At 40.4% G+C, this 24,622-nt stretch overlaps 1 protein-coding gene across 1 annotated transcript in view; it reads left to right on the top strand.

The window, feature by feature from the left end:
• The first annotated feature begins 5,856 nt into the window (after positions 1-5,856).
• The window catches only part of PIGK (phosphatidylinositol glycan anchor biosynthesis class K), a 63,443-nt gene continuing 44,677 nt past the window's right edge, over positions 5,857-24,622 (top strand). Inside the window, exons 1-9 of the mRNA XM_017824899.1 lie at positions 5,857-5,984; positions 7,193-7,246; positions 9,299-9,390; positions 12,316-12,451; positions 13,735-13,846; positions 14,193-14,289; positions 14,629-14,746; positions 15,507-15,617; positions 20,325-20,497. Coding sequence (XP_017680388.1) covers positions 5,886-5,984; positions 7,193-7,246; positions 9,299-9,390; positions 12,316-12,451; positions 13,735-13,846; positions 14,193-14,289; positions 14,629-14,746; positions 15,507-15,617; positions 20,325-20,497 — 992 coding nt within the window. The 5' untranslated portion in view covers positions 5,857-5,885. The remainder of the gene's footprint in view (positions 5,985-7,192; positions 7,247-9,298; positions 9,391-12,315; positions 12,452-13,734; positions 13,847-14,192; positions 14,290-14,628; positions 14,747-15,506; positions 15,618-20,324; positions 20,498-24,622) is intronic.

Raw genomic sequence — 24,622 nt, 5'->3', positions numbered from 1 at the left:
TTTCTGGTGAATGAGCTCACAGAAAGAGGCACTTTTAATTTCCAGGGGTGTGGATTTAGCATCTCTGGGATGCTGAAGGATACCCTGGGCTTAGTTCAGCATGAGCACTTCCCACCTGAGCCACAGCAGCTTTGCAGGGTCCTGGTAAATGCAGCTCAAGAGAGAACAAAAAGTTCTGCTTTACAGTTTGAGTAGACAGGGAAATTTTATTAAGGTTTGCTGATCCACTGCCACTTTTATTCACAGCGGAGCAGCTGCTCTGAAAAATACAAGTAAGCTTTTGTCTAAAAAGTTTTTGGGCTATTTTGATCTACTCTACTCCATAACTGCTGGAAAACCAGAAACAATCATGAATATTTATATTTTTAAATACTAAATTATTCCTCCCATTGAAAATATTTGAGTTTCTTAATGGCTTATTTTTGGTTTTGTCTTAAATTTTGCATCTCAAGGGCATTCTTCCACTAATCAGGTCTAATAACATTTTAGTTCTCATCACACATTGATCTGCATAACCCTTCCTGGCAACGTACTGGATTCAGTTTTAGTCACTGTTCAAATATTTAATGTTAATCAATGTTATTGTACTCAGAGTATAAATAACCTTCTTTAAAGTTGACTCGGTGCTCGCTGTAGGTCTTATTTCTAATATGATTTTTATAATATTAATTTTTTCCAGGGAAAGCTGATGTGCATGCAGCCTTTTTTTTTTCTTTTCCAAACCTTCTGTATTTATTTTCTCACAGAGCTGATGAGCAGTCCTCAACGGAATAAAAAAACCCTCTTGCTTGCAAATGAAGACAATTACCTGGCAGACAAAAGGATATATTTAGATTGCAGGCTGTAGAGTAGTTTAAGAGTGCACAAAATAGCTTTAAGTATTGGGTTGGGAGTGAAAATAAGTCCATCAGAAACACGGCCCTGGATTTGAGTTAATTTAACCAGCAGAGCTGAGACCACTTGGGCTCCATCCCTGCATTCCTGAGACACTCAGATACTTGGGACACAGGAGAGATTTATCACAGGGATGTCAGAACTAGTAGCAGAATAAAAATGATGACTTCTTAATGATTCTTAAAACACAGTGTGTTATATCCACTGCTTGAAGTCAAGAGTAAAATTGTGGTTCTAAAGTCAGCTTTATTTAGGGCAATTTAATTAAGATTCTTATCTTGTTCCTAATTAAGAAGTCAATGAATTTTCTATTTGAGAATGCACCCTTTTGAAATATTAATGGAAAAATACAGTGGAGAGGGTAATTTAAAAAAGATAGTGCTTGGGGTTTGTTTTGTTTTCTTTTTTTTTTTTTTTTTGCTGCTGTATTTTTCACGTACTTTGTTATTTTAGGAAATGAGAATGTTTTGACAAAATGTTTTCAGCTTTTTCTATTGAGAAAAATATTGATGCACTGAGACCAAAGGTGATGTGCACTCATATTTCATGACTGCCATTACACCTAACAAACTATCTAACTAAGCTGCTGCTCTTTTTCCCTGTTTTGTTTTCTCATATTTTACTTTTTTTTTTTTTTTTTTACCAACAGGATAAGCTGCTGGAATGGTTTGTAACTTCATGTCTTCTGAAGATTAAACCCTGGTTTATTACACAATTCAACATTATGGAAACTCCACACCTGGCGATATTTGCATCATTAATGACAGAACAGAACTGATGACAAGGTAGGTGGTTAATTCATGAAGGACAAATGTCAACTGAATTTCATTGTAGGCTTCAAAGTTTTTGCCTGTGTTCTACTCTGACTTCAAAAGGCCTGTAAAAATTATGTCTATAATCTTACCTTGTAAATAACAGTAAAAAATACTGTCTGGTTTGATTCCAATGGAGAGTGAAGCAACTTGATGCTGGGGATGAACAAAAGGGTCTGATGTGTTTAGCCAGTGTACAAAAACAACCTATTGCTAAATGCAGTCGAGTACAACTGTTTCAGCTCAGTAATATTAAAAGCAAAGGCTTCTTTCAAGTAATTTTCCTTTGGAAGTTCTGATTCTACAGATTCTGTCTGTTATTCTCACTATATTCATTTTGCCTACTTTTTATCAGTATTGCTTTGATGTTGTAAATCTTTTCAAAGTACAAACGTTCTGGAATCAAGCCAGTCTTCCACTAACAGAAAGGGAAAAAAAACCAAAGCAGTGAGATCAATAATTAACTTGATTACTGTTGTTTCATTCAGGTTCCATATTTGAAAATAGCCATTTCATCAGCTCAGATAACAAACTGCAGCAGATTTGTTTGGTGACAAAATTTTTAATCTATTGTACTGACAGCCAAAATTAAGAAAGTAATAAATCTGCATTTCAAGTGAGATAGCACAGTCGAGCTCTTCTTGATGGTTCCTTAAGAATCACTCTTATTGGCCTCTTTGCAAGAGGTCCTTTTAATTTTTCTTTTGGAAGCATAACAAATACAGCCAAAGATATATTTTTTTTCCTCTTATACAGTGGAAAATCATGATGCAAGTCTGAAAAAAAACAGGAAAGCAAACACAGAACAAGGATCAAGAGTACAGAAGGAGGAAGAGATACACTATTATACAAACAGGTGATATAGCCAAGGTTAATACCAACAAAATTACAGATATTTATTTGGTATTTTGGTATAGAAAAATACAAGAGTTTGTGATCAAAAAGTGTCAGGTGGACTCTGGTATCACAAATCCCTGGGTTAGGAGCTTATGGGGTTACACTTGGGATTGCTGCCCCTCCTCAGAGGAAGGATAGGTTTGTTTGCTCCATGCTGGACAGGAGCAAGCTGACAGATGGCTCATAAAGGGCAATTTCTAGAGGGTCTAGATTAGAGGATTAGGACCTGGGCAACCTGCTGGGGGAGGAAAGGATCTGGAAGAGCACCAACATGTGCACCAATGTGAATACCAGCTGTGGTTACAGCAGCTTTTTAAACAGTTGTTTTAATTACAAATTATTTTGGGATACATTGGCGTTCCTTCTAATTACTCAGCATGAAGTACAAGACACGTTGTGGCAAAGGTCAAGCTAAAGATACTCAGAGCATGAAAAAATACTGTGATTAGCATAGAAACAAAGTAGAGGGAAGAAATGGAAGCAAACAGCATACAGCTTAATTTCTAGACAAAAAAAAATCCTGTGCAGGCATGGAAGCAAGCACCAAGTCTGTACTGAGAGCTGCCTAAGGGAATAAAGATGAAAAAAATGAGGACAAAGCTTTTGGTACTGTCTTACTGGGGAAAAAAAAAAAAGAGAAGTGATTCCACCTCCAGGAATAATGCCTGAAGCACTGGCACACTCATGCGTGTCTGATGAATACTAAAGCCCATGAAAGACTGAGACTGTCAAGAAATAAAAGCCAGAAGTAGAAGAAGAAATAGATCCATTACAGAATACACTCAAGCAGGCTGAGGGAATCCAGAAGGCAAAACCAAAGACAGACCTAAAAAGGTGAACTCTGCACCATATTACATGGCATATAAATCAGAGGGAATAACGGCCATTCTTTTGGAATATTCCAATGAGCTCGTGCAGCTGAGGTTGCCCCAACTCAGTGCTGTCTCTGCCCTGGGATGGAGGGGCAGGAGCATGACCTGAACACCTCCAATGCATGAGTAACACCTGCAGTGTGACTGCAGTGGCTGCAGGCACTGCTCCCACCCTGCAGCAGGCAGTGTGTGACACCAGAGCCGAGCGTTTGCAGCTCTGCTTTCCCATCAGGAGCCGGCTGAACCTTCCTGTCGGCTGCAGAACTGCACAGGAGCCGTGAGAGACAGCAGCAGTACTGACTGGAGAAATGTGCTTCAAACTGTTCTGAGCGGGGGTGAAACCTTGTGTTCGAAATGTCTCATCCACCACACGTGATCGTCCGCGTAAAGGGAAATTTGCTCCGGTTCTTAATTGCTCAGCACAAGGAGCAAGAGTCTGTTTGCACAGTCCTCAGGGGATAACCTATATTTATATCATGCCAATGACACATAACAGACATTTTGCCTTTTTTTTTCCAATTCCCTTTTTTCTTGGGTAGCAAACCCTACACAGTGACCTTAAAAGAATGTTATTAAAACTACAAAGTCAAGTATTCCAGAGAATGAAAAAATTAAGGCCACCTGTGATAAAAATTTCAGAAGGTTCAGGAGGTTTTAAGCAAATAGAATGATTTTAAGTTTTATTCACAGAAAAGATGTTCATTGCTTCTCATATCAGGACTAATTCTTGGTAAGCTGAAGTTGCCTTTTGGCCATATTTGACATAACTTTTCATTATATAACAGTTCAAACATCAGGACTTATGTCTGGTTCAAAGATGCATCATCAGAATACGGGTGCTGACATTATTTCTATGGGAAAAGCAATTGACCAAAATGCATTTTAACAAAGGACTAATATTTGTAATAAATGCAAAGAACAAGTAAGCTTAACTGAAAGGAGTTCAGTCAAAGGCTCAGACCTTCTGTCACAGGTTTTCTCACCAACTCCACATGGGAGCTGAAAGGTAATGAGGTGATACCCAAATCAAAGCCCGTGAAATCAACTCTCCAGTTTATGAAACTGTGTGAGCACAGGCTTGGAAAGATATCTGCCTATCCTTTGGAATTACTGACGCATCTTGAGCACGTCTGAGAATGAGACCTCAGTGGCAACATTTGAAAGGGCACGAAAAAAGCTGAGGTTTGGCCCTGGTCTTAAATTCATTTAGTTTTCTGTTGCAAGAAGATAAACAGCTTTTAGCAGGCACCAAGAGACACTGACGCCAATAGCACTTCTCAGTGGGTTCATAAAAGGCTCACACAGGAGATGTGTTCAGGCACAATGGGAGCTGGTGGTTATGGTATTTGAAAGGGAGTAGGTTCATTAGCTTTAGGCAGAAAAAGGCAATCTAATTACAGGTGGTTATTTTTATCAAGGAAACCAGCGATGCTTTCAAACAGCAAACACGATGCTATTGAAAATCCAACATCAATACATGGAAATATGCTCCTGTCTCAGAAAGTCATTACTGCTGACAAGTACACAGAGCAGGAAATAGCTTCCATGGTTCAGGGCAGGTTCGGAATCTTCACTAATGGAAGGCATCAGGCAATTGAACAAAGTGGTGACAAGTTGAGTCAGTGGAAATAAAAGAATCATATCAAGCGGTTCAATAGATTGAAATAAAAATCTGATGATTTGTCAGCTCTGAGGGATAGATGCACTGCAGGCAAGGCTATAGCAATGCTTCCTGACAAAAGAAAAGTCAACTTTTAGACCCCACTCTCTCCCCTGCCAAAGGCGGTCCCCGGTCCCTCTCCCCGCCTGTCCCCTTCACTCCAAGGCAGCTCTGCCCTGCGGCCACCAAGGCCCGAGGCCACCAAGGTTCTGCCCTCTTGGTGACCTCAACAAAGCCCGGGCACCTCAGAGAATTTCTGAGAGGAGCTGAGAGAAGCGGTGACACCCCCGGAGCAGCCCGGACACGGGCGAGGTGCGCGGCCAGTGTTTGCCACCACCGGCGGTACAGCCACGGCAGAGCCACGGTGGACTCGTGTGCTCACGGCAACGGCGGGACCCGCTGCGGCTGCTGCCACTGCCCTGCACGGCCGGACTGACAGCAGGGGCGGCCGAGGGAGCTGCGGTGCGGGACTGAGCGTTCGGGGCAGGGGCACCGCTCCTCCGAGCGCGGGCGGGCCGGCCGGGAGCGAGCAAGGCACGGGGCAGGGGACGGGGTACGGAACAGAGCAGGGCACCGGGCAGGGCACAGGGCTGGGAACAGAGCAGGGCACAGGGCAAGGCGCCGGGCACAGGGCAAGGCGCCGGGCACGGGGCAGGGCACAACCACGACCCGGCCGCGCTCCCCGCCCGCGGAACTTGCGCACAGGCCGCCGCCCCCCTTCCGGCCGGGCCGCGCAGGAGGCGGGCTGAGATGGCGGCCGCCCTGCCCGCCGCCTCCCGGGCCCGCACCGCCGCCGCCGCTGTGCTGCTCCTGAGCTGCTGCGGGGCAGCGCTGGCCGGCGGCGTCCAGGTACGGGGCTGCCGCGGGGACACGGGTGTTCCGAGGCGCTCGGGGTGCGCTGGGAGCGCCTTATTAGGTTTCCCGAGCGGCGGAGCGGGCGATGCGATGCCTTCCGCGGGCGGGAGGAGGGCGGGCCGGCCCTACCCCGGCCCCGCCCGGCGGGCGGGACGGGCGGGGCTCGGTGTGCCGGGAGAGGCGGAGCGGCGCTGCCCGGGTCCATGTACCGGGACTGGCGATGCGGCACTGCCCAGGTACAGCACTGCAGGGCTCGGCAGGCGCTGTCTTGTCTGACTCGTTCAAACTGCTTAATGCACCCTGCCCACGCTGCATCTGGAGTGTTGTTCGCGTTTTGAGTTCCGCTTTGTTAACGAGCTGTTATACTTGAAATTAATTACCGATAAGACCCTCCCCGAAACAACGGATGTATTTTTAGAGTCTTAGGGTGACCGATGGAACTGCAGGTGGTTTGCTGCTTGAAGTACAATATACTTTACATGTATTTTAACACTTTTTTGTTACTGTGTGTTTTGTGTGAGAGCATGGGCATCATCTCCATAGCCCTCAGAGTTAACAGGGTCTGATTTAAGAATTAGCAGGTCTGGATTCTTGCCTTGTGACACTCATTCCCTTACCTCTGGGAAGTCTTTTCCCCTTGCTGTGTCCTGTTTTATGCTCTCCATTAAGGAAAAAGGGCCCTCTCAGCTGCAAAGCACAGTGGGAACTATGGAGAACACAGATTATACAGAAGGTTGTTGTCATTGCTCCTGATTTTGGAAGATAGATGTAACCACCCTGGATTTAAAATGGCTTTAAATTGCAGATTCACTTACCTGCTTTTGAAAATAGAAATGAATCCAAGCCCCTTTTCTCATTAAGGAGGAAACTATAGATCAATAAATCACATTATTTTGTTCTTGGAGTGTCCTTTAGAATAGAGATGTGTTGGCTTTTTGTTTTATCTAAGCTGTAAATGACTAACAGTTCTTTCTTCTTTGTTACACAGCAAGTTTCAAGGAAGGATTTGGAGTAACTAATTGAGGTCAAGTGTACAAAATAGCATAAAAACCCCCTCTCTCTCTTGTAGCTTTTCTAAGATTTATTCAGTGTTAACATGTGGTAAGCATCTGCATTCAACACTTTTGTGGAAACAACAAAAATATGAGTGGTCATTTCTTTCTTATTGTTGAAAAAAAGGTAAAATTTCCTCTATCTTTCAGGATCAAGCAGAACAGTTCTTTAGAAGTGGACACACAAACAACTGGGCGGTCTTGGTAAGCATAGTCCACGTTGTTTTCTTCCAACAAAGTTGCCAATTTTTTATGAAGAACCATAATTGCAACAGTCATTGAAGAGTTCTGCTCACTTGAAAGGAATGGAAAAATAAAGACTTGGAAATGGATGAATTTGAAATTGTGCCTGCAAATTTATTACACTATAATGAAATTATCTTTTCAATAAGACTGGATTTCAAGCACTCAATGTGTCCAGCTGCGTGGCACAGTTCATAAAACAAAAGTTCTGACAGCATTAAAGTAGTTAAATTAACATATTGCATTTGGAAAAAATTATAATTCTGATACCAGGGAAATGTGGTCTCTTTTACCAGAAAGGTACAATTTATTTGTCATTTTTGTTCTTACTCAATCTGTTCACTTGTGATAACAGGCTTAGAATGAAATCAGTTTAGGCAACATAATGTTTAGATCAACTGTTCTTATCCTAATTCTTTTTTTTTTTTCTTTGCCATGTATCTTTTATTAGCTTTGAATCATGCTGCACAATTGGTTCTTAATCACAGTTCAGGTCCTAATGACTAATTTGTTTCAGAACACTATTGTAATTACTCAGTAGCAGCTGTTTGTTTTCCAGATACTAAAATTGAGCAATATAAAAGGAAGGTTAACAGGAACTAATTGAATTAGAAGTAATAATTTCTATATTCTACAATGTACAAACTTGAAACTATTAAAACATCAAATTCTACTTTAATACTATTGACAAATAGGTGCTTTTATTAGCACCCATAAAAACACACAAGGTGGAAAATTAAGCCCTAGGAGCTGTATTTTCTGTCCAGAACAGATTTTCTGCTGGTTGTATTTTTTCAGTGGTTCATCATTAAGCTTTATAACAATTCCTACTAATTTTTTAAGCAGTAAAATAGGGAGAGGTTTGCTGCTATCAGGTGCTTCAAACCTGGAATAATGCTGCAATTCCCACCTCACCTGTAGTTTGAATTAATATGCTGCAGTGTGAATAGCTTCATTTAAAGCTTGGACACATTTTCCACCGTGTTGTAAGAGAGGTGGTGGGGGTAAGGTGCAGATAATAGTACCTTGAAATGTCTCAGCTAAATTGGACACAGTTAGTTTTCAGAGCTTTAAATTTTGCTGAAAGGCAAATGTTCTCACAGACTGATTCCTGTGGGCTTTTTTGGAGTTCCTAATTGGCAGGATGATCAAGACACCAGGGGATCCTTTCAGGCTGAATTTTTATAATTACTCAAACTACCGCTCAGTTCTTTTTATGAAAAGACTAGAGGAAAAGATGCTATGTAGTGTAACTTAAAGCTCCACATTTAAAACTGCAAAGTTAAAAAACTGTCCAAGTGCTTGTTCCTGCATCTCTGTTTTTGTGGTTTTAAAGTCACCTCTTCTTGTAGAAGTTTTTGAAATCTCTGAATCAGAACAATGTCTGATTTAGGGAGTTTTTAAATCCAGGAATGGCTGAGTCCTGACCCTTTGCCTGTTAGAACAGTAGAAACTCAACTCCCTCGAGGTTTCTGAGAATTTGTGCTCAGGTTTTGGTTAGAACTCACTTAGCTCTTACTTTATTACATTTCACGCCTTAAATGCAAATGTCCTCAGTGTATTTTCCCCAGTGTGTGTCTTCTGCATGAATTCACTTATGCCTTTGTGCAAGAATGCTCTCAGAATGGGTTTGCTATTGAGATGAGGCCTCTTCCTTTGATTTTTAATTCCGTTTGCTAAGGAGAAAGCAAATGAAAAAATTTAGCTTATCCACTTACTATTGCTGAATTATTCCCTAAAGTGCCACTTTCTATACTTAGTTAGGGTTTATGACAATTTTTTCATGAGTCAGTATGCTAATAACTTTTTTTTAAACTTTTATTTTCAGTATTTCTTTGCTTTGGCACACCAAAGATTTATATATCTTATGTCTTGAGTTTTGTGGTGTTGCCATGTTCTTCCTGATTTGTTACTATTTTTACTGTTCCTGCAATTGTGGTCTTCAGATGCAACGTGCCAGGCCAATTTGTATCTTTTACATTATTTAATATGCTTTTTTCCTTCCTTTTCAAGGTGTGTACGTCTCGATTCTGGTTTAATTATCGTCATGTGGCAAACACTCTCTCAGTATACAGAAGTGTCAAGAGACTGGGCATTCCTGATAGGTGAGGGGACCTTGGTGAATCCAATTCCTTGCGAATGTGCCATGCTGTCTGCAGCAGGATAGAAATACATTTATCTTCCCAGTTTAACTGGATGAAAGCAAAAAGGAAGGATGCAGTCACCATCAGTTGCGTTGAAAAGCGCAGCAATGTTGTTCAAAAGGAAAAGCAAAAAGTTAATGTAGTAAAACCCCTACTTGGAACAGGCTAATTAGATCTGGCCCCTAAAATGTAGCACTTGGTAAATTGGTGAAAGCATAATGGGAAAATTGATAAATGCACTCAGCAATGACAGTGCTACTCTGAGATATGGCTCTTGCTGTACTTTAATTTCCTTTCAGCGTGGAGATGTTGGTAACTCTGACTGTACAAAGGTATCAGGCTTCCACATCTGCAGCCACACCGAGTCCTTAAACTAAAGGCTTTGACCAGAGCAACTTCTGCATAGTGAAAATTGCCTTGAAAAAATCTGTTTTGCATGATTTGTTTTACAGAAACAAGTAGCTTTGTCGATGTATGTGCTTCTCTCGTGATAGCACAGTGGTTAAAATGGCACCCCTTCTTTCACAACAGGAGCAGGAAGGTGAACAAGATGTTCTGAAGCATCTTTTAGTTGTGTTCCTGCTGGAAGGAACCTCTTGGCACTGTTCCATCCAGCTGTTTTGCACTGCAGTTTACTCAGAGCTGTGGAAGTGAGTTTTAGGCACCGACATCCATTGAATAATAGGCTGAATATATTCCACTGAATATATATATATTCCATTGATTATATGTGCCTGTAGGCTCCTGTGGAAATCCTGATGGTCCTGTTTTTTAATGTTAGTGTAGAGGACTGGTAGTTTCTCCAGCATGTCTGCCTAAAGAAGGGTGTCCTGCTTTGTCATTGCAAAATGTATATTCTGCTGGATTAAATTTGGATGGCATTTCTTTTTTTCCCCAAGTCCAAAACTGTATTATCTGGAGTCCCCAGTTAGCTTCCTCTCAACTCTGAATGCAGTGGCAGTATCATCCTGTTTTCTCTGTTTATTTAAGAAATAATAAAAAGAATGACTTTCTAGTTTTTTTGAAAGAGGGGAATTCGAAACCTAATTTTTAAAAACCTTCGGGGGCTGTAAATCGAAGGGAAAGCACTGCTGTGGGCTGAAAGCACAGAAATGTGGCTTTTGGTTTTGCACATCTCACTCAGAAGCATCTGTCTTCTCTCCCGTGCAGCCTTTGAAGCACAGGCGCCCGAGGCACTGCCTTAGAAATTCTTTCCCTGGTTCTGCCCTTACCTGAGAGCTTTCATCTGCTCTGCATCCATCTGTCTGCACTGTTAAGGTCACAATAGGTGGCAGTTTTTGAAGTGCTGCAAAAACTGCAGCATGGCTGAAGAGTTCTGTTGTTAAGTAGCCTGAACCATTTCTTACCCATATCCAAGGTTCTGGAAATTAATCTTAAAAAGCCAACAATGCTTTAGGCTCATGTTTAAAATAAGACATAGGAGAAGACCTATTTTTTACTGTTTGCAGCAATTTTTACATGGATTTGAACATGTTTCTTCCTTAGACAAACTCGCTTTATCTGTTTTTCTTTCTTTGCTGCAAGACTTCCTTCAAAATATTGACAAGACAAAACAAACAAACCAACAAACCCCCCACAAAACAAAATTCTCAAGAAATCTCATAATCACATCTTAAAAATAAACATTTATCCTGATTCTTGGGGTTGGTTGTTTTTGGAGGGGTTTGTGCCATAGGCTTATTTTGAATGGAACTGTGTCAATTTGGTGATTTAAATACGTTTGTCCTCCAACAACAAAACATTAGGAAGATGATTTGTCCTCCTCTGGCTTCTGTCATCACAGCTTCATATTTATGCCAGGATTTTATTTCCATTGAAAAAGTTTACTTTATTTTTGAGGACTTATGTTAATTTGGACAGCGTTTCTTTCTCATTTTTTCTTTTATTTTTTTGGTGCACTGTGGAACATATCAGCACTTCAAAAGAATAATTTTACTCTTAAAGTGCTCAAGCTGACCTACAGGTGAACGATGACAAGCACAGGAATGGTGTTCAAGGAGCAGGACACAGTTTAATTTAGAATTGTGTCCCCGAGAGTCTGAATTAAACAGCATTCTCTGGAGGATAAGGCTTTGCTTTTGTAAGCATTGTTTGGGAGAATACCAGGATCCCAGTCCAGGAGGGGACTTGTTATTTCCTATTTCATATTTTGACCCAAATCTGACCCTGCCAGGTGAAATACAGATCTTTTGGGTGCATGCAAGCTGGAACAGCTTTGTTACACACATAATATGCTGGGTTTGTTTTTTTCTTGGTACTATGAAATGGTAGGTTGTTTTTTGTTATTTTGCACTATAAAGACAACAAATTGTCTGGTGTCAGCCCACTTGTGTTCTTCAGGAAAATTCCATTAGTACAGGTAATTGTAGAGTATCAGATGTAGTATAATGCTTTCAGAAATGTTCAGGAGCTCCTCAATTTAATTAAAAATTATCACAGTGTTTTTAATTGATCTGCCTGAGAAGGTGCACACGTGCTGTTATTTCTTCTCTGGTGCTGCATGAAATGCTTTAGTGCCCTATAAAAATCTCCAGCTTTTTTTATTAAGAGTTCTGTCAGCCTAGGTCCTGGCAAACCTGTATCCTAAAGTTTCCAATGTCAAATACTCTCCTGCTCATCTTTGACCTGACTTAATCCTGTAGATAAATAACATCCAGCTGCATTTCCATGTGTGATATCTTCATTATAGTGAGGATGTGCATAAGGAAACAGAGTATAACCAAACAAAGTTTCACTTGCAGTTCCAGGAACCTTGTTAATGTTATAAGCTATTGCTGTAACCATCAAACAGCATTGTTATAATTTCTGTTTGACTGTTATGTGAAAGTAGAGTGGCTGAAATGTTTTTGTCTTATTTTTCCATAGTCACATTGTGCTGATGCTGGCAGATGACATGGCCTGTAATCCCAGAAATCCCAAACCAGCCACTGTGTTCAGTCATAAAAACATGGAGCTAAACGTCTATGGAGATGATGTGGAAGTGGATTACAGGAGCTATGAGGTAACTGTGCTTTAATTCAAACACTGGGCCTTTACTTTTTAGTGTTGTTTCGAAGATTTATGCAGCATCTGTGAAATCTGAGGAAGAGTCTTTCTATTCATATTACTGATTTTGGGCTGAGCTTTTATGATCAACTGATAGGTTTAAAATACACATCCCTCCCCCCATTGATCTTTGGGTTTGTATTTGAAGTTTATTTTATTTGAAGTTTATTGTGCTGGAAACATGTTAAGTGTGCTGGCTATTTTAAATCCACAGCTGAAAGTATGTATGGAACTCCTTGTGTGTGTTAGGAATAGAATCACATTACTGAAATTTCTCTTCTTTGGAAATGGCTGTTCAGTGTCTCATCTTGTAAACACTTAAAACCACCGTGAAAATTTGGAGTGCAGGTGAAGTGTTTATTAGGGAGACCTACTTAAATTCCTAGTCTTAAGCATATACTTTTAAAATAAAACAAAAGCTATAACCTAATCATTACCATAAAGTAATTACTATAGAAAAATCTTCATTCTGACACCTTTTGTGTAGTATTCCTTCAAACAGACAGTGTCTTTATCAGTTGGTCTTAAATTAGACATCAATTTCTTGGTTTAATTGTGCTGTGTAATCATTACTAAAGCTTTATAGGAGCATATTTCAGCATATAGTAGATGTTTTTTTCCTCTGAAACTTTATGGGAGGAAGTGAAGGCACAACACTGCAATACAGATACACTCATGAAATAGAGAAACATGTTTTGTTTCTGATTTTGGATTTGTTGCTGGCATTTGAGCTGTGTGTGTGTACATGAAGTGGTGTTTTGGAGGCTTTGTTGCAGTCACCATCCAGGTGGGGTGTACTGATCACTCAGACTTATGTAACACAACTGTTTTTCCTTTTGTGAGTCGCAGAGGGAATTCAAACTTATTTTTCCATGGTAACACACCCTAATCTTGGAGCATTTTGTGAGTCCACGAGCCACTTTGGCAGAATGACCCTGTGTGCTGACAGGTTTTCAGATCAATGAGAACCCATTTAGAAATGATAATGGTGGGAGACTTATTGGATATAATAAAGCAGCAGGCTGATGTCAATGGAATAAAGTGAAAGGCACCACCTGATTGTGAACCTGCAGTGAAACCTTAAACAGAAAATATCTGCTTATGCAGTTTATACCATGCAATATTATGTCTGTTTAGATATGCTGCATATTTTAGTGTTCTGTTACTTAATTTCTGTAACCCAGCCTATAGCTGATCAATATTCTTACCTTTAGAAAATGACTGTACTTCTATTCACAGGTTACTGTTGAAAACTTCTTGCGAGTGTTAACGGGGAGAATCCCCCCAAGCACCCCACGGTCTAAACGTCTCCTTTCTGATGACAGGAGCAATATTCTGATATATATGACAGGTAATTACAGGCTTCTGTATGCAATTTATTGGTGTTTGTTGTTCAGTCAGGTGGGTTTGTTGAAAGCATCACTAGTCCAAATGAACAAAAGGATCAACAAAAAGAGGGTTTTTTTTTGGTTTTAGCATGTCATACAATTAAGGGAAAATGTCTGTAAGGCATTACTAAGCCAGTGTAGGTTCCATTTGAAGTGGTGTATGGGTGGTGTTCTTACTGTATCAGTTTATTCTGCTGGACTGTCTGTGGAGAAAGAGAACTGTGTTTGCCTTATTTTAGAAAAATGGTCCCCCAGGCTGATATCTTCCTTTAACCTACACTCTTGCCTAACTTCTGATTTTTCTGTCAGGCCATGGGGGAAATGGTTTCCTAAAATTTCAAGATTCTGAAGAAATCACAAATGTAGAACTTGCCGATGCCTTCGAACAAATGTGGCAGAAAAGGAGGTAAGAAATGAGCATTATTTAGACCTTAAATACTGTATTTCCTGTACATACCCAAAGGCTTACTGGTAGGCCTTGCTTACCTGCAGCAGTGATACTGTCTGTTGTCCATAAAATCACATCAAAGTTTGCATTCAGAAAGAAGAGTTGTTTTTTGCTTTCAGCTTCCTGCAGTTAGAGCTGCTCAAATGAATTGCTTTGACTAAACTCACATCTTAAAACCAGTCACTGGGAATTCTCCTGTTCCTTGGGTTCCTGGCAGCTGTCCTGGTAACTAAAAAGCAAAGTATGTATATGTTGTGTAAGTAGAAATGGCTAAGGAGGCTGTTTTATTTCTTTCAGGTACAATGAGTTGTTGTTTATTATTGATACTTGTCAAGGAGCATCCATGTATGAACGGTTTTATTCCCCTAACATAATGGCCTTGGCTAGCAGCCAAGTAGGAGAAGATTCTTTATCAGTAAGTACATTTATGTGATCCTGAAGACAATTTTCAGAAAGCTTGAGTTAAAAGCACAGTTCCTCTTGACCTTTAAGTAAAAATTTCCCCTGCAATTTGCTGAACTCTAAGGTATTTAGTTACACAGTGTCATTTTGACAAAACTTGTAAGTGTACTTTTCCTGCCAGCTTTTGTGTGCTGGCCCAAAGAACCAGGCTAATGATGGATTTCTGTGCTTGCTGGCCAGCTTAAGCACTTTCTAGGGTAAGAAGAAATCTTATGGGAAGACTGCTGAGGGATGTGTGTGATGAATATTCAATTTAGGATTTACTACCCGTGATAGAAACCAAAACAAAACACTGCCTTTTACCTGCTGTAATTATATCCCAGCTGAATTACAGAAGGAGCAATAGGAGAGATCTCAGCCAGACCAAAGCCAGCAGGTCAAGATTACCTGGACCCCTGGACACAATGGCTGTCCCAGCCCTGTTCTCAAAGTCCTAAGCAGGTCAGGGCAGCCCACAAACCTGTGCTGGACCATTAAGAAGAAGGGTTCCCACCTTTGTTGAAAACACAGATATTACCAGAATTATACATAAACTGTATTATTCAGCTTATCAGCAGTATGTTGCTTCACGGGTAGTGATTTTCTTTGCATAATTTGCCTAAGAACAAAAAAATTATTCCTAACTTTTGTAATGTGCTGTTACATTCTGTTCCCTCCTGAACACACAGTTCTCTCCTGCAAATGCCCAGTAACTGTTGTGTGTTGTTTTTAAGCATCAACCTGACCTTGGGATTGGTGTTCATCTTATGGACAGATACACCTTCTATGTACTGGAGTTCTTGGAAGAAATTCATCCTGCCAGTCAGACAAATATGAATGACCTGGTAAGTAGAATACTCAGCATTCGTGAATATGCTAATGACTTTAACAGTTTCAAAACTTAATCTAGTTTGTCTGTAGGGTTCTCCAAATGCTTCTGTGCTCCTGCTGTTTCTCTTTGGGAAGGGTTTTTTTTTGCCATTGTTAAGTGTAGTTGTGTAACACTTCAAGGATTGACAGTGGCTTGCTGGCTACAGAAAAAATTAACTAGAATTAGCCAGATTTTGTTTTTTCATTGAAATATTAGTAAAGTATTCATTAAATATTCATTTCAATAGAATGCAGTATTTGTGTGTGGAAAATGATAGTAGGAGGCTTCTAAAACCACCTTAATGGATAGCAGACATTTTCCAGTTGTGGAAAGGCAGGCATTGGTGTTGTCTTGCAAAGGTGATTTAACAGTTACAGTTCTAGCTGTGTGATCACAAAAGCCTGCAGAGACTAATTTGTCTGTATATCTGCTTAGATTCCAGAGCAAGATATGTCCAAATCCATCAGTGTTTGGACTTAATTATATTAAATGTTATTGTAGATCTCAGGTATGAGGCAGAAGGAAAATAAGAAGCCAACCAGATAACCTGTGACAAAATTTATGGCAGTGCCTCTGTAGCAGTGAGATGACATAAAAAGTAACCTTATTTTCTTTACCCTATTAACCCTTTATACCTGTTGCAGTGTTAGTTTCCTGTAGTTGTGCTTATACTTTGGTACCTTGTAGCTGTAAATCCTGATGTGCTGTGTCAGGGATCCAAGAGCCAGCACTTACACAACACCCTGCCTTTGATTCATTTCTGTAAAAGGAGCAGCTGCTCAGAATTTTGATGCCACTCTCTGTCTGCAGAGGACAGTGTTAGCCTGGCTGCTACACGTGTGGTAGAATTCTCTCTGAACAGCCCACACTTGACAGATTTTATGTTGATACAGAATTGATTCAGCAGCTAAGATTCAAGGTTCTTTTACTTCCACGGGAATGAAATTCTGCCCTATAATTTAATACCTTCTGATTATGGGATACAGATAACTTCACAATAAATCTTGGTAAAGAAGAGTGTGCAAATTCTTTATTGATTCAGTATCTTCTTCTAGCTTGTTCATTCAAATAGCACTGTAGAGCAGAAAATGAATTTGTGTTAATTAAAAAAGGTCATAAAAGGGAACAGCACTATCTACAGTGTAAGACACCATCTGGGAAGTGGTGTAGCTGGTCGAGCCAGCAGAATGTTAATCTGGTAGTTGAAGAGTGTAGAAATTTGTTAGCTGGCTAAGCAGTTTACCTTCTGAGCTCTTTGGAGAAGATACCAAATTGTGTGTTTGTTTTTGCTTATATGCCAAATAGGAGAAGTAAATTCCTTACATCGGATAAGTCATCTTATCACACACCATTCTGCTGATTGTTGTTCTGGGAGTAAAAGAGAATGGATTTGTGATGATTTGTTCAGGGCCAGGTTGGATGGGGCTCTGAGTGACCCAGTGTGGGGTAGGAGGTGTCCCCACTCATGGCAGGGGAGTGGAACCAGATGATCTTTAAGGTCCTTTCCAGCCCAGGCCATGCTGTGATCGTGTCCTGAGCCATGACCTGCACGTGTTTCAGCAAACATGACCACTTGATTTTGAGTTGATGCTTTCCAGGGCTTCATCTAAGAGTTTCAAAATGACATATGGTTAGACCAGGGTAAGGATATAAGCCTATTTTTTTGCCAACACTTGTAGGGGATACTTTGGCACTGGAATGCACTGTTAGTGTCAGCTGGTTTAAGAATAAAGAGCTACTGCTTATCAAGTCTGATTTATTTTTTTAATTTAAATTAATGCTTTCCAAGCTCAGGATAACTTAAGTTTTTGGCAAACTAGCTTTAAAATTAACTGATGTTTAGTTGTTTCATCTTTTTATATGTCAAATGTCTGCTCTTTTAGAAGTACTGTGTATTTGTTACACTACTTCTCTTTACTTTTCTCTAACCACTTTTGAAACAGCTTCTCTTCACATCCAGCTAAGGTTTGGATATTGCATTCCTGCAAAGAATGAGACATCTTTTTTCACAATCTACTCCACCTACTCCCCACCTGTTCCATCTGTGTTGCTAAGGGATAGCATAAAGCTGTGCAAATGACTGGCTTTAGGTTTGATCACAATTCTCAAAAAGTAAAGACTTAATTGAAATGTCACACATTTGTACTTTTAAAATAAGATTCAAATAAATTTCTAAATGAGATGTCATTTGTCATAAAGTAGCTGAAATTGTTGTTAAGAAAATTCAAGATAACAAAGTTCCCATGTTGGGGGAATTGTTTAGCTCTGTTAGAATAGAATCTTATTTTAAAAAACTTTGGAAAAATTGATACAGGATCCAATGTGTTTCACTTAGCCAATGTTTACCTTTTCTTTCTTTGTCAGAAGACCTCATTATTAGTGTTCCTCTACTGTGGTGTAATTGCTTTGCAGTCCTTCTTTTCTCACACTGATAGATTTTTAGTGTTGGAGTCTTCTCACTGCCATTGCACATTTTCATCCAAGATTCATATCAACATGTTATGGTGGTAAATTGTTGTGGGACAAGTTAGAAATAGTTGGGTGCAGTATCAGTGTCCCCCTTTCAGTGCTGATGCAGTTGTTCTGGGACATGTATCCTCTCAGGAACTTGGCAGAGAGACTTAATGGTATCACTGCAGCATAAATTTATGCTTCAAGTAGCGGGATTAAAACAAATTCTTTTACAGTTTACTTCAGAGACCTAGTTTTCATGTTTGTACCCTTAGTTGGAGCAGAGCTGGGGAAAGTTGATAGCATTTTGGTGAAAATGAAACTTTAGAGGGTTCGTGTGTGCATTGACAAGGGGCTTTTCTATGGGAAGCATGATGCTGATGAGTCCAGTTCATTTTCACTTCACAAGGAGGATAACAAAGATTAGATCTGCCCTGTCTTTCCTTTAGGAACTTTGCCAACAGGAGAGTTGGGAATCATTAAAAAAGAGCTCAGTGTGTGTGTGTTTGTGTGCTTCATGTAGAGGTAAAAGTGAGCTGAAGTCTCCCTGGACAAGCAGCTCAATGCTATGTGCTTACAGGTTTAGACAAAGTAGACAAGGTATAAAAGAGAAACAATAATAGAGCAGGAGGGAGGAATGGGGAGATGGAATCTACCCTCTATGAGGAAAAGGCAGGTTTCCTTTCTGGGAAACCTTTTTAATGTAGGATTCTGTTGTCCAAAGAGAATGAGCAACAAAAGCCTGTACATTTTGTGTTAGGCTCAGCACAGAATTTCTGCTGGGAAGTATGACCTGAAGCTCAGAGGTTTTGTCACTCATAATCTGGAATAACTGAAGTTGCATTTGCCTGGAGCTAGTTAGGACCTGTGGTTTTGTCATAAGAATGCAACCTTGTAAGAGCTGACCCGTGATGTAATTTAGATTCTGTGACTGATGGATCTGTTTGTGAAAATCACTTGGGGGATTTAAGATTAAGAAAGAGGAGCACCCATGTGGAGAGCATCCTTCTTAGTCCTGTGTGATAAATCTATTGTGTTAAATACTCTGTGTTGCTGAGATGTACAAGGACTCACATAAACCAGCACTGTTACCAGGAGGTCAATGGACAGCAGCATTTCCTCTGGAACCTCTGCCTAGTGGTGTGTCCAGTAGGGTTGTGGTTCGGTTGTAAGGTTTGAGTTTCTCTGATGATTGAAACATGAACTCAGCTTTCCACACTCACCAGGGAGTCTGGAGAAAGCCTTAGGCTGCTTTTCATAGTACTTGTAGCATTTTTAACAAAAATACAGACCAGTTACTATTTATGATACTGCATTATGTCCATTATGAGATTACTTGAAATAAAGAAGCTCTTCATCTGTGAAATATTTGAGACTTTTGTAGTGAGTGTGGTGGGATTGTGCAAAGCAGCATTATGTCCAAAATGCATTGGTATTGCCTTGAATATCTGCATAACAACTTTGTTACTTAAGAGGCATGCTGTCCTGGCTAAATGCTACAATAAATCTGTTACTGAGATCTTTGTATAGAATGGAGTCCAGTGAAAACAGTTTATTAGTGCTGCATGTGTCTTCCAGGTGTTGCAGGGTGTGCTGGATATGTAGACAAAATACATGAGTAAAATAAATAATAAGGTGTTTAGCTAATTTGTGGGTTTCACAGGATGTCTCTGTGAACTTAATGTACATAAGGCACCTTTGATATTTGAAGATCCTTATTCTGCATTAATTTGCAAGCTGAAAATTAGAAACAAGACTGATGGGTTTTTTTCTGATCAAAATGTAAATTCTTACTTCTTTATGAAGCTTTTAACATAGATACTTACCAAAGTTTGTTTAATCTTGCATGCCTCCCTTTGGTAAATATGAAGAATTAATCCCCACTGGTGACTTCAGGAAGGTTATAGAAGCATTGCTGCATCTATATTCAGAAATATATTCGTGCCTTTATCAGTTAGATGTAGTTGATGGTTGGCTTTCACAGAAGCATTTCTAAACTCAAATATAATTATTGTGAGGATAAAGGTTTTCTGAAATGCATAATCAAGATGTTTATGCCTTTAAATGTTTTTGTTCAACCACCTTTTTTGGTTATGGAGCTTTTACTGAAGTCAGTGCAAGTTTTGTGTGTCATTTATCTTTCTTTTTGTAGCAATTTCATTTTGGAAGGTGTGTGTAGAGACTGTTGATGAGTGGGGGACAGGATGTGATTGTCCATCTCGGTTTCCAGTTTCAGGTCTGTCCAAAAAGTCTGTGTGTTTCCACCCCTGGGCATCGAACCGATCTCTTCCAGCGGGACCCTCAGAACGTTCTGATCACGGATTTCTTCGGCAGCGTGCGCAAGGTAGAGATCACCACAGAGACCATTGCTCTGGACCGGGACCCAGCTGGTTTTGAAAGCAAGTAAGTAGTCATTGTTTAGGCTTGGTTTGTACAGCTCTGTGCCACAAAACCAAAACAGTCGTGTAACTGTCGAGGAAAAAGAACTCTGGTTTCCTGTCATTTCTTACAAAGAATCAGGGAGTGACAAGAAGCTGAACAGCCCAGGTGGCCAAGAAGGCCAATGGATCCTGGCCTGGACCAGGAACAGTGTGGCCAACAGGTCCAAGGAAGTGATTCTTCCCCTGTACTCAGCACTGGTGAGGCCACCCCTGGAGTGCTGTGTCCAGTTTTGGGCCCTCAGCTCAGGAAGGACATTGAGGGGCTGGAGCAGGTGCAGAGGAGAGCAACAAGGCTGGGGAAGGGACTGGAGCACAAGTGCTGTGAGGAGAGGCTGAGGGAGCTGGGGGTGTTCAGCCTGGAGAAGAGGAGGCTCAGGGGAGACCTCCTCACTCTCTGCAACTCCCTGACAGGAGGGGGGAGCCGGGGGGGGTTGGGCTCTTTTCCCAGGCAACCATCAGCAAGACAAGAGGGCTGGGTCTTCAGCTGTGCCAGGGGAGGATTAAGTTGGATATTAGAAAGTAATTCTTTCCAGAGAGGGTAATCAGCCATTGGAATGGGCTGCCCAGGGAAGTGGTGGATTCTCCATCCCTGGAGGTTTTTAAGAAGAGACTGGATGTGGCATCAGTGCCATGAGCTGGGAACCACAGCGGGGTTGGATCAAGGGTTGGACTTGATGATCTCGGAGGTCCCTTCCAACCTGGTTGATTTTATGATTCTATGACATGGACTTCCTGCTGGGAGAAAGTTGGGGCTTGTCAGCTGCAAACTTTGCTTAAAAGTGCCTGCCCCTTTATTCAGGCTTGTAAACAAATGCTGCTCAAGACCAAGATGTGGATGTCAACAACAGGAGAATTAGCCTAGAATTTTCTTCCTGCCTTAATGTTTCTTCTTTAGTGCTCAGGAGCATTTTGTTCCTGTAAATTCCTGCTTGTGATAGTTTACTCCCTCAGGTAAGCTCCGAGTACAAGCCATCGATGAGTTGTTTGCTAACAACTGGCTTTTTAATAAATGTTTTTTTTCTGTTCTGTGAGTTCTCTGGCTTTTGACGTTTTCCTGTCCTGGGAATTTCTGTTGCTGAGATGCAGAGATCCGTTTGATTAAAATTTCTGGTGCTAGTTCATTGATAGGAGTTGTAACGGGGCTGCTGCTGCTTTGTGGATGAATAAAGAAGTATTCTTTGTATTTTTGGGATTCTGTTGCCACCTATTGGGAACATGCAAAGGAAGATATGCTTGTTCTTTAGAGTTTATATAGCATTGTACTTCCATTTCTGTTGCATCTTTTATGTTTCATCATACTGCCCTGTAGGAGGGGGAAAACAAAGGACTTAACTAATGTGCTATATGAGAGATGAAATACTCCTCAACACATAAATTTATGTAAATCATTGTCTACCTTGTTTACTGTTGCTCAAATAAACAGGTTAGTGGATAGCACTACTTGTTTTAAAGGTACCAGTAACTCTGGTCCTCACAGTTATAAACACCCTACAAGGTTTAATGCATTTTTTATTTTATTTTCAGGCTGTATTTTTATCTGCATCACATGCATTAGTACATAGCATACATGTCTTTCATTTTGTGACTCCTTAGCATAGAACACTGTCTAGTGACACTAAATTTGTTTTTTCACTGAAGAATAAAAAATCTTTGGGCAAGTAACAGACATTTTGCTAAGAAAAATCATGATGAAAACTTACCTATGTGGGTTTCTAATTTGTGGGTGATTAAATGGAGAAATAGATTTTGGAGGACTTTAATGTTCTGAGACTGGAAATTGGTTGGGAGTTTCAGCTTTTATTTTTGTGTTAGTTTGGTGTCAGTAAATGAGGGGTTTTTTTGGTGTCTGACACTACTGGATTCGACACGTGGAAGCAATGTAGAGAAATGGGCACTCAGGACAGAGAGGAATATTATCCTTGTGAAGTGTTCTGATATTTAATGGAAGCTGTATTACATTATCATGGCAATTCCACTTCAGTTAAGTTGGTGAAATGGAAAGGGATAGAGGGACATGCTGGTTTAATATCTGAATAGTTCTCCTTTAGCTTGAGAGAGTCTTTGGGAATGTGTCCACCTGGGAACTGAAGCACACAATAGCAGCTCATGGAATACTGCCTCTTGTCAGGAATGTCTGGGGCCATTTTTAAGTGGTCTTGTAGTGCAAGTTATTCACTGAACTATATTCAGATACAATTTTCCAAAAAAGTGCTTCAGTTCTTGGTTTGTTGTTACCACTTTGAAAGAGTTTATAGACAATATGTTTTTAATGGAGGGGAAAGTATGGAGTTTGTAAAAGTGCTGAAAAGTTGTAGTATAGCTTTATAGGTAGTGATGCAGAGTGCTTAATGAATTCCTTAAACAGAATTCTGAGGTCAGTACATCGTGGTGTGACAGCTCTGTTTAGCTACAAAAAATTTAAGAATTACAGCTCGAAGTAAATTAATCAATTAAAAATATGAATGCTTTTTAAAAACGCATTTTTGGAGGGTCTGATCTACAAGAACTAGTTACTCTGGTTTTAGTTAAAGAATGTTATAAACATCTATTTCTGAGGGTGTTGAGAAGGCAGAACACAAATTATGGGATTTTTGAATGGATTGTCCCAAATTAATGTAAGAATGACTTCAGAATGAAAGAATGTGAGTTCATATTCTTAACCTTCTCAACCATTCTGTGCCTTTTGGGAGGGCAAAGGCTGTTGGCACTCTAATGTAAAAAAGCTGGGGAAGGATGGGGCTGGCACAGCCTGGTTTATTCTTCTTGATATCACTGGGAGAGAACAAAACCAATCTTATTACAAATGAAATAATCCTTCCAAATTAGTTATGACTTGTTCATGCCCAGCATTGTTTTAAAAGCCTTCATGAAGAAGAAAAAACTCATGTAGAATTGAACTTGGGCCCTTAAAGGTTTTCAAGAAGTATTTCCCAAGAAGTAGCTGATAGATCACAAATATAATGTGTTACATTGGTTACTGAGTGTGCACATTTTATTTGTTTAGTATTTGGCATAGTCTCCAGGCTTCATTCCTTTATGAATCATGTCCTCTCTGTTTTATTCTTCACACAATGTTAGCTTGATACCTTTTTTCTTTTCCTTTTACATACTGGTGGCAGTAGAATGCTGCAGAATATTTGTGTTACAAGCATGACCAGAAAACGAAATCCAGACTTGAGTTCTGACACAGTCTGAAGTAGTCTGTGTTAGATCTGATTTGTTTATTTTAAAGCTGCAGGTGTCACATATGCAGATAAGGGCATTAAAAGCCAACCAGACAAACGAGATGAAGGAAGGTGCTGTCACGTGAGGCACGAACATGTATCGGGGTTGTACTGCCGGCAGACTGTTCGTGTTCTCATCTTACCCACTGCTGTGACTTTGCCAAATCTTTTCAATAGAAGTTTGTTCTTTTGTTACACGATTGCTTAGCAATTACTTGGTAACACAGATCCACTCCCAAGCCCAGCGTGAGCTGTAGCTGTGCCACCAGATCAGAACTGGCAGCTCCGTGTTGGGCACACGCCGGGACGTTTGACGAGAGAGGCCTTTGAAGTTCCCTCTGGCTTGGGCTGAGACTCTTACAAAGAACAACTACTAATTAACCAGGAGAAGAGGCTTTCTTTCTATCCACGTAGTGGTAGGTGAATATTTGTGAGTAAAAGCTTTTAAAAAATAAAGAGAAGGTTCCTCTGCTGTTTCCTTTCTTTGCAGCGGTTTCAGTCTAAGCTGTGTTCACTTCAAAGGGCTTGTTCTGCAGCTACCTCAGTCCTGACTGGGTCTGTAGCTGCCAATTTTAGCAGAAAATCTGGCAGTCTAGGGGTTCTGGGGCTTCAGCTGGTTGTGTTTTGTCTGGATCTCCATGCAAGTGCAAAGAGTCCACATTAAGGAGTAGAAGACGACCTGCATCTTTGGAGAAGGAGCCTTGCAGAGTTTAGAATATGTAATAAATTAGGAGTGTGTCGCTTAAACTTGGACTGTAACTCTACAGCCAGTTGGAACAGTCTCCTTTTTGGTTCTTGTTGCGAGGAAAAGATCTGTATCAGCAGAAAGTGCTGGTAAAAAATTGGAATGAATATTTCCCTCG

Source organism: Lepidothrix coronata, unplaced genomic scaffold, assembly GCF_001604755.1.
Source record: "Lepidothrix coronata isolate B3197 unplaced genomic scaffold, Lepidothrix_coronata-1.0 Scaffold114, whole genome shotgun sequence".
Taxonomy (NCBI): domain Eukaryota; kingdom Metazoa; phylum Chordata; class Aves; order Passeriformes; family Pipridae; genus Lepidothrix; species Lepidothrix coronata.
The sequence above is the reverse complement of the archived record's forward strand: the minus strand, read 5'-3'. Positions and strand labels throughout refer to the sequence as shown.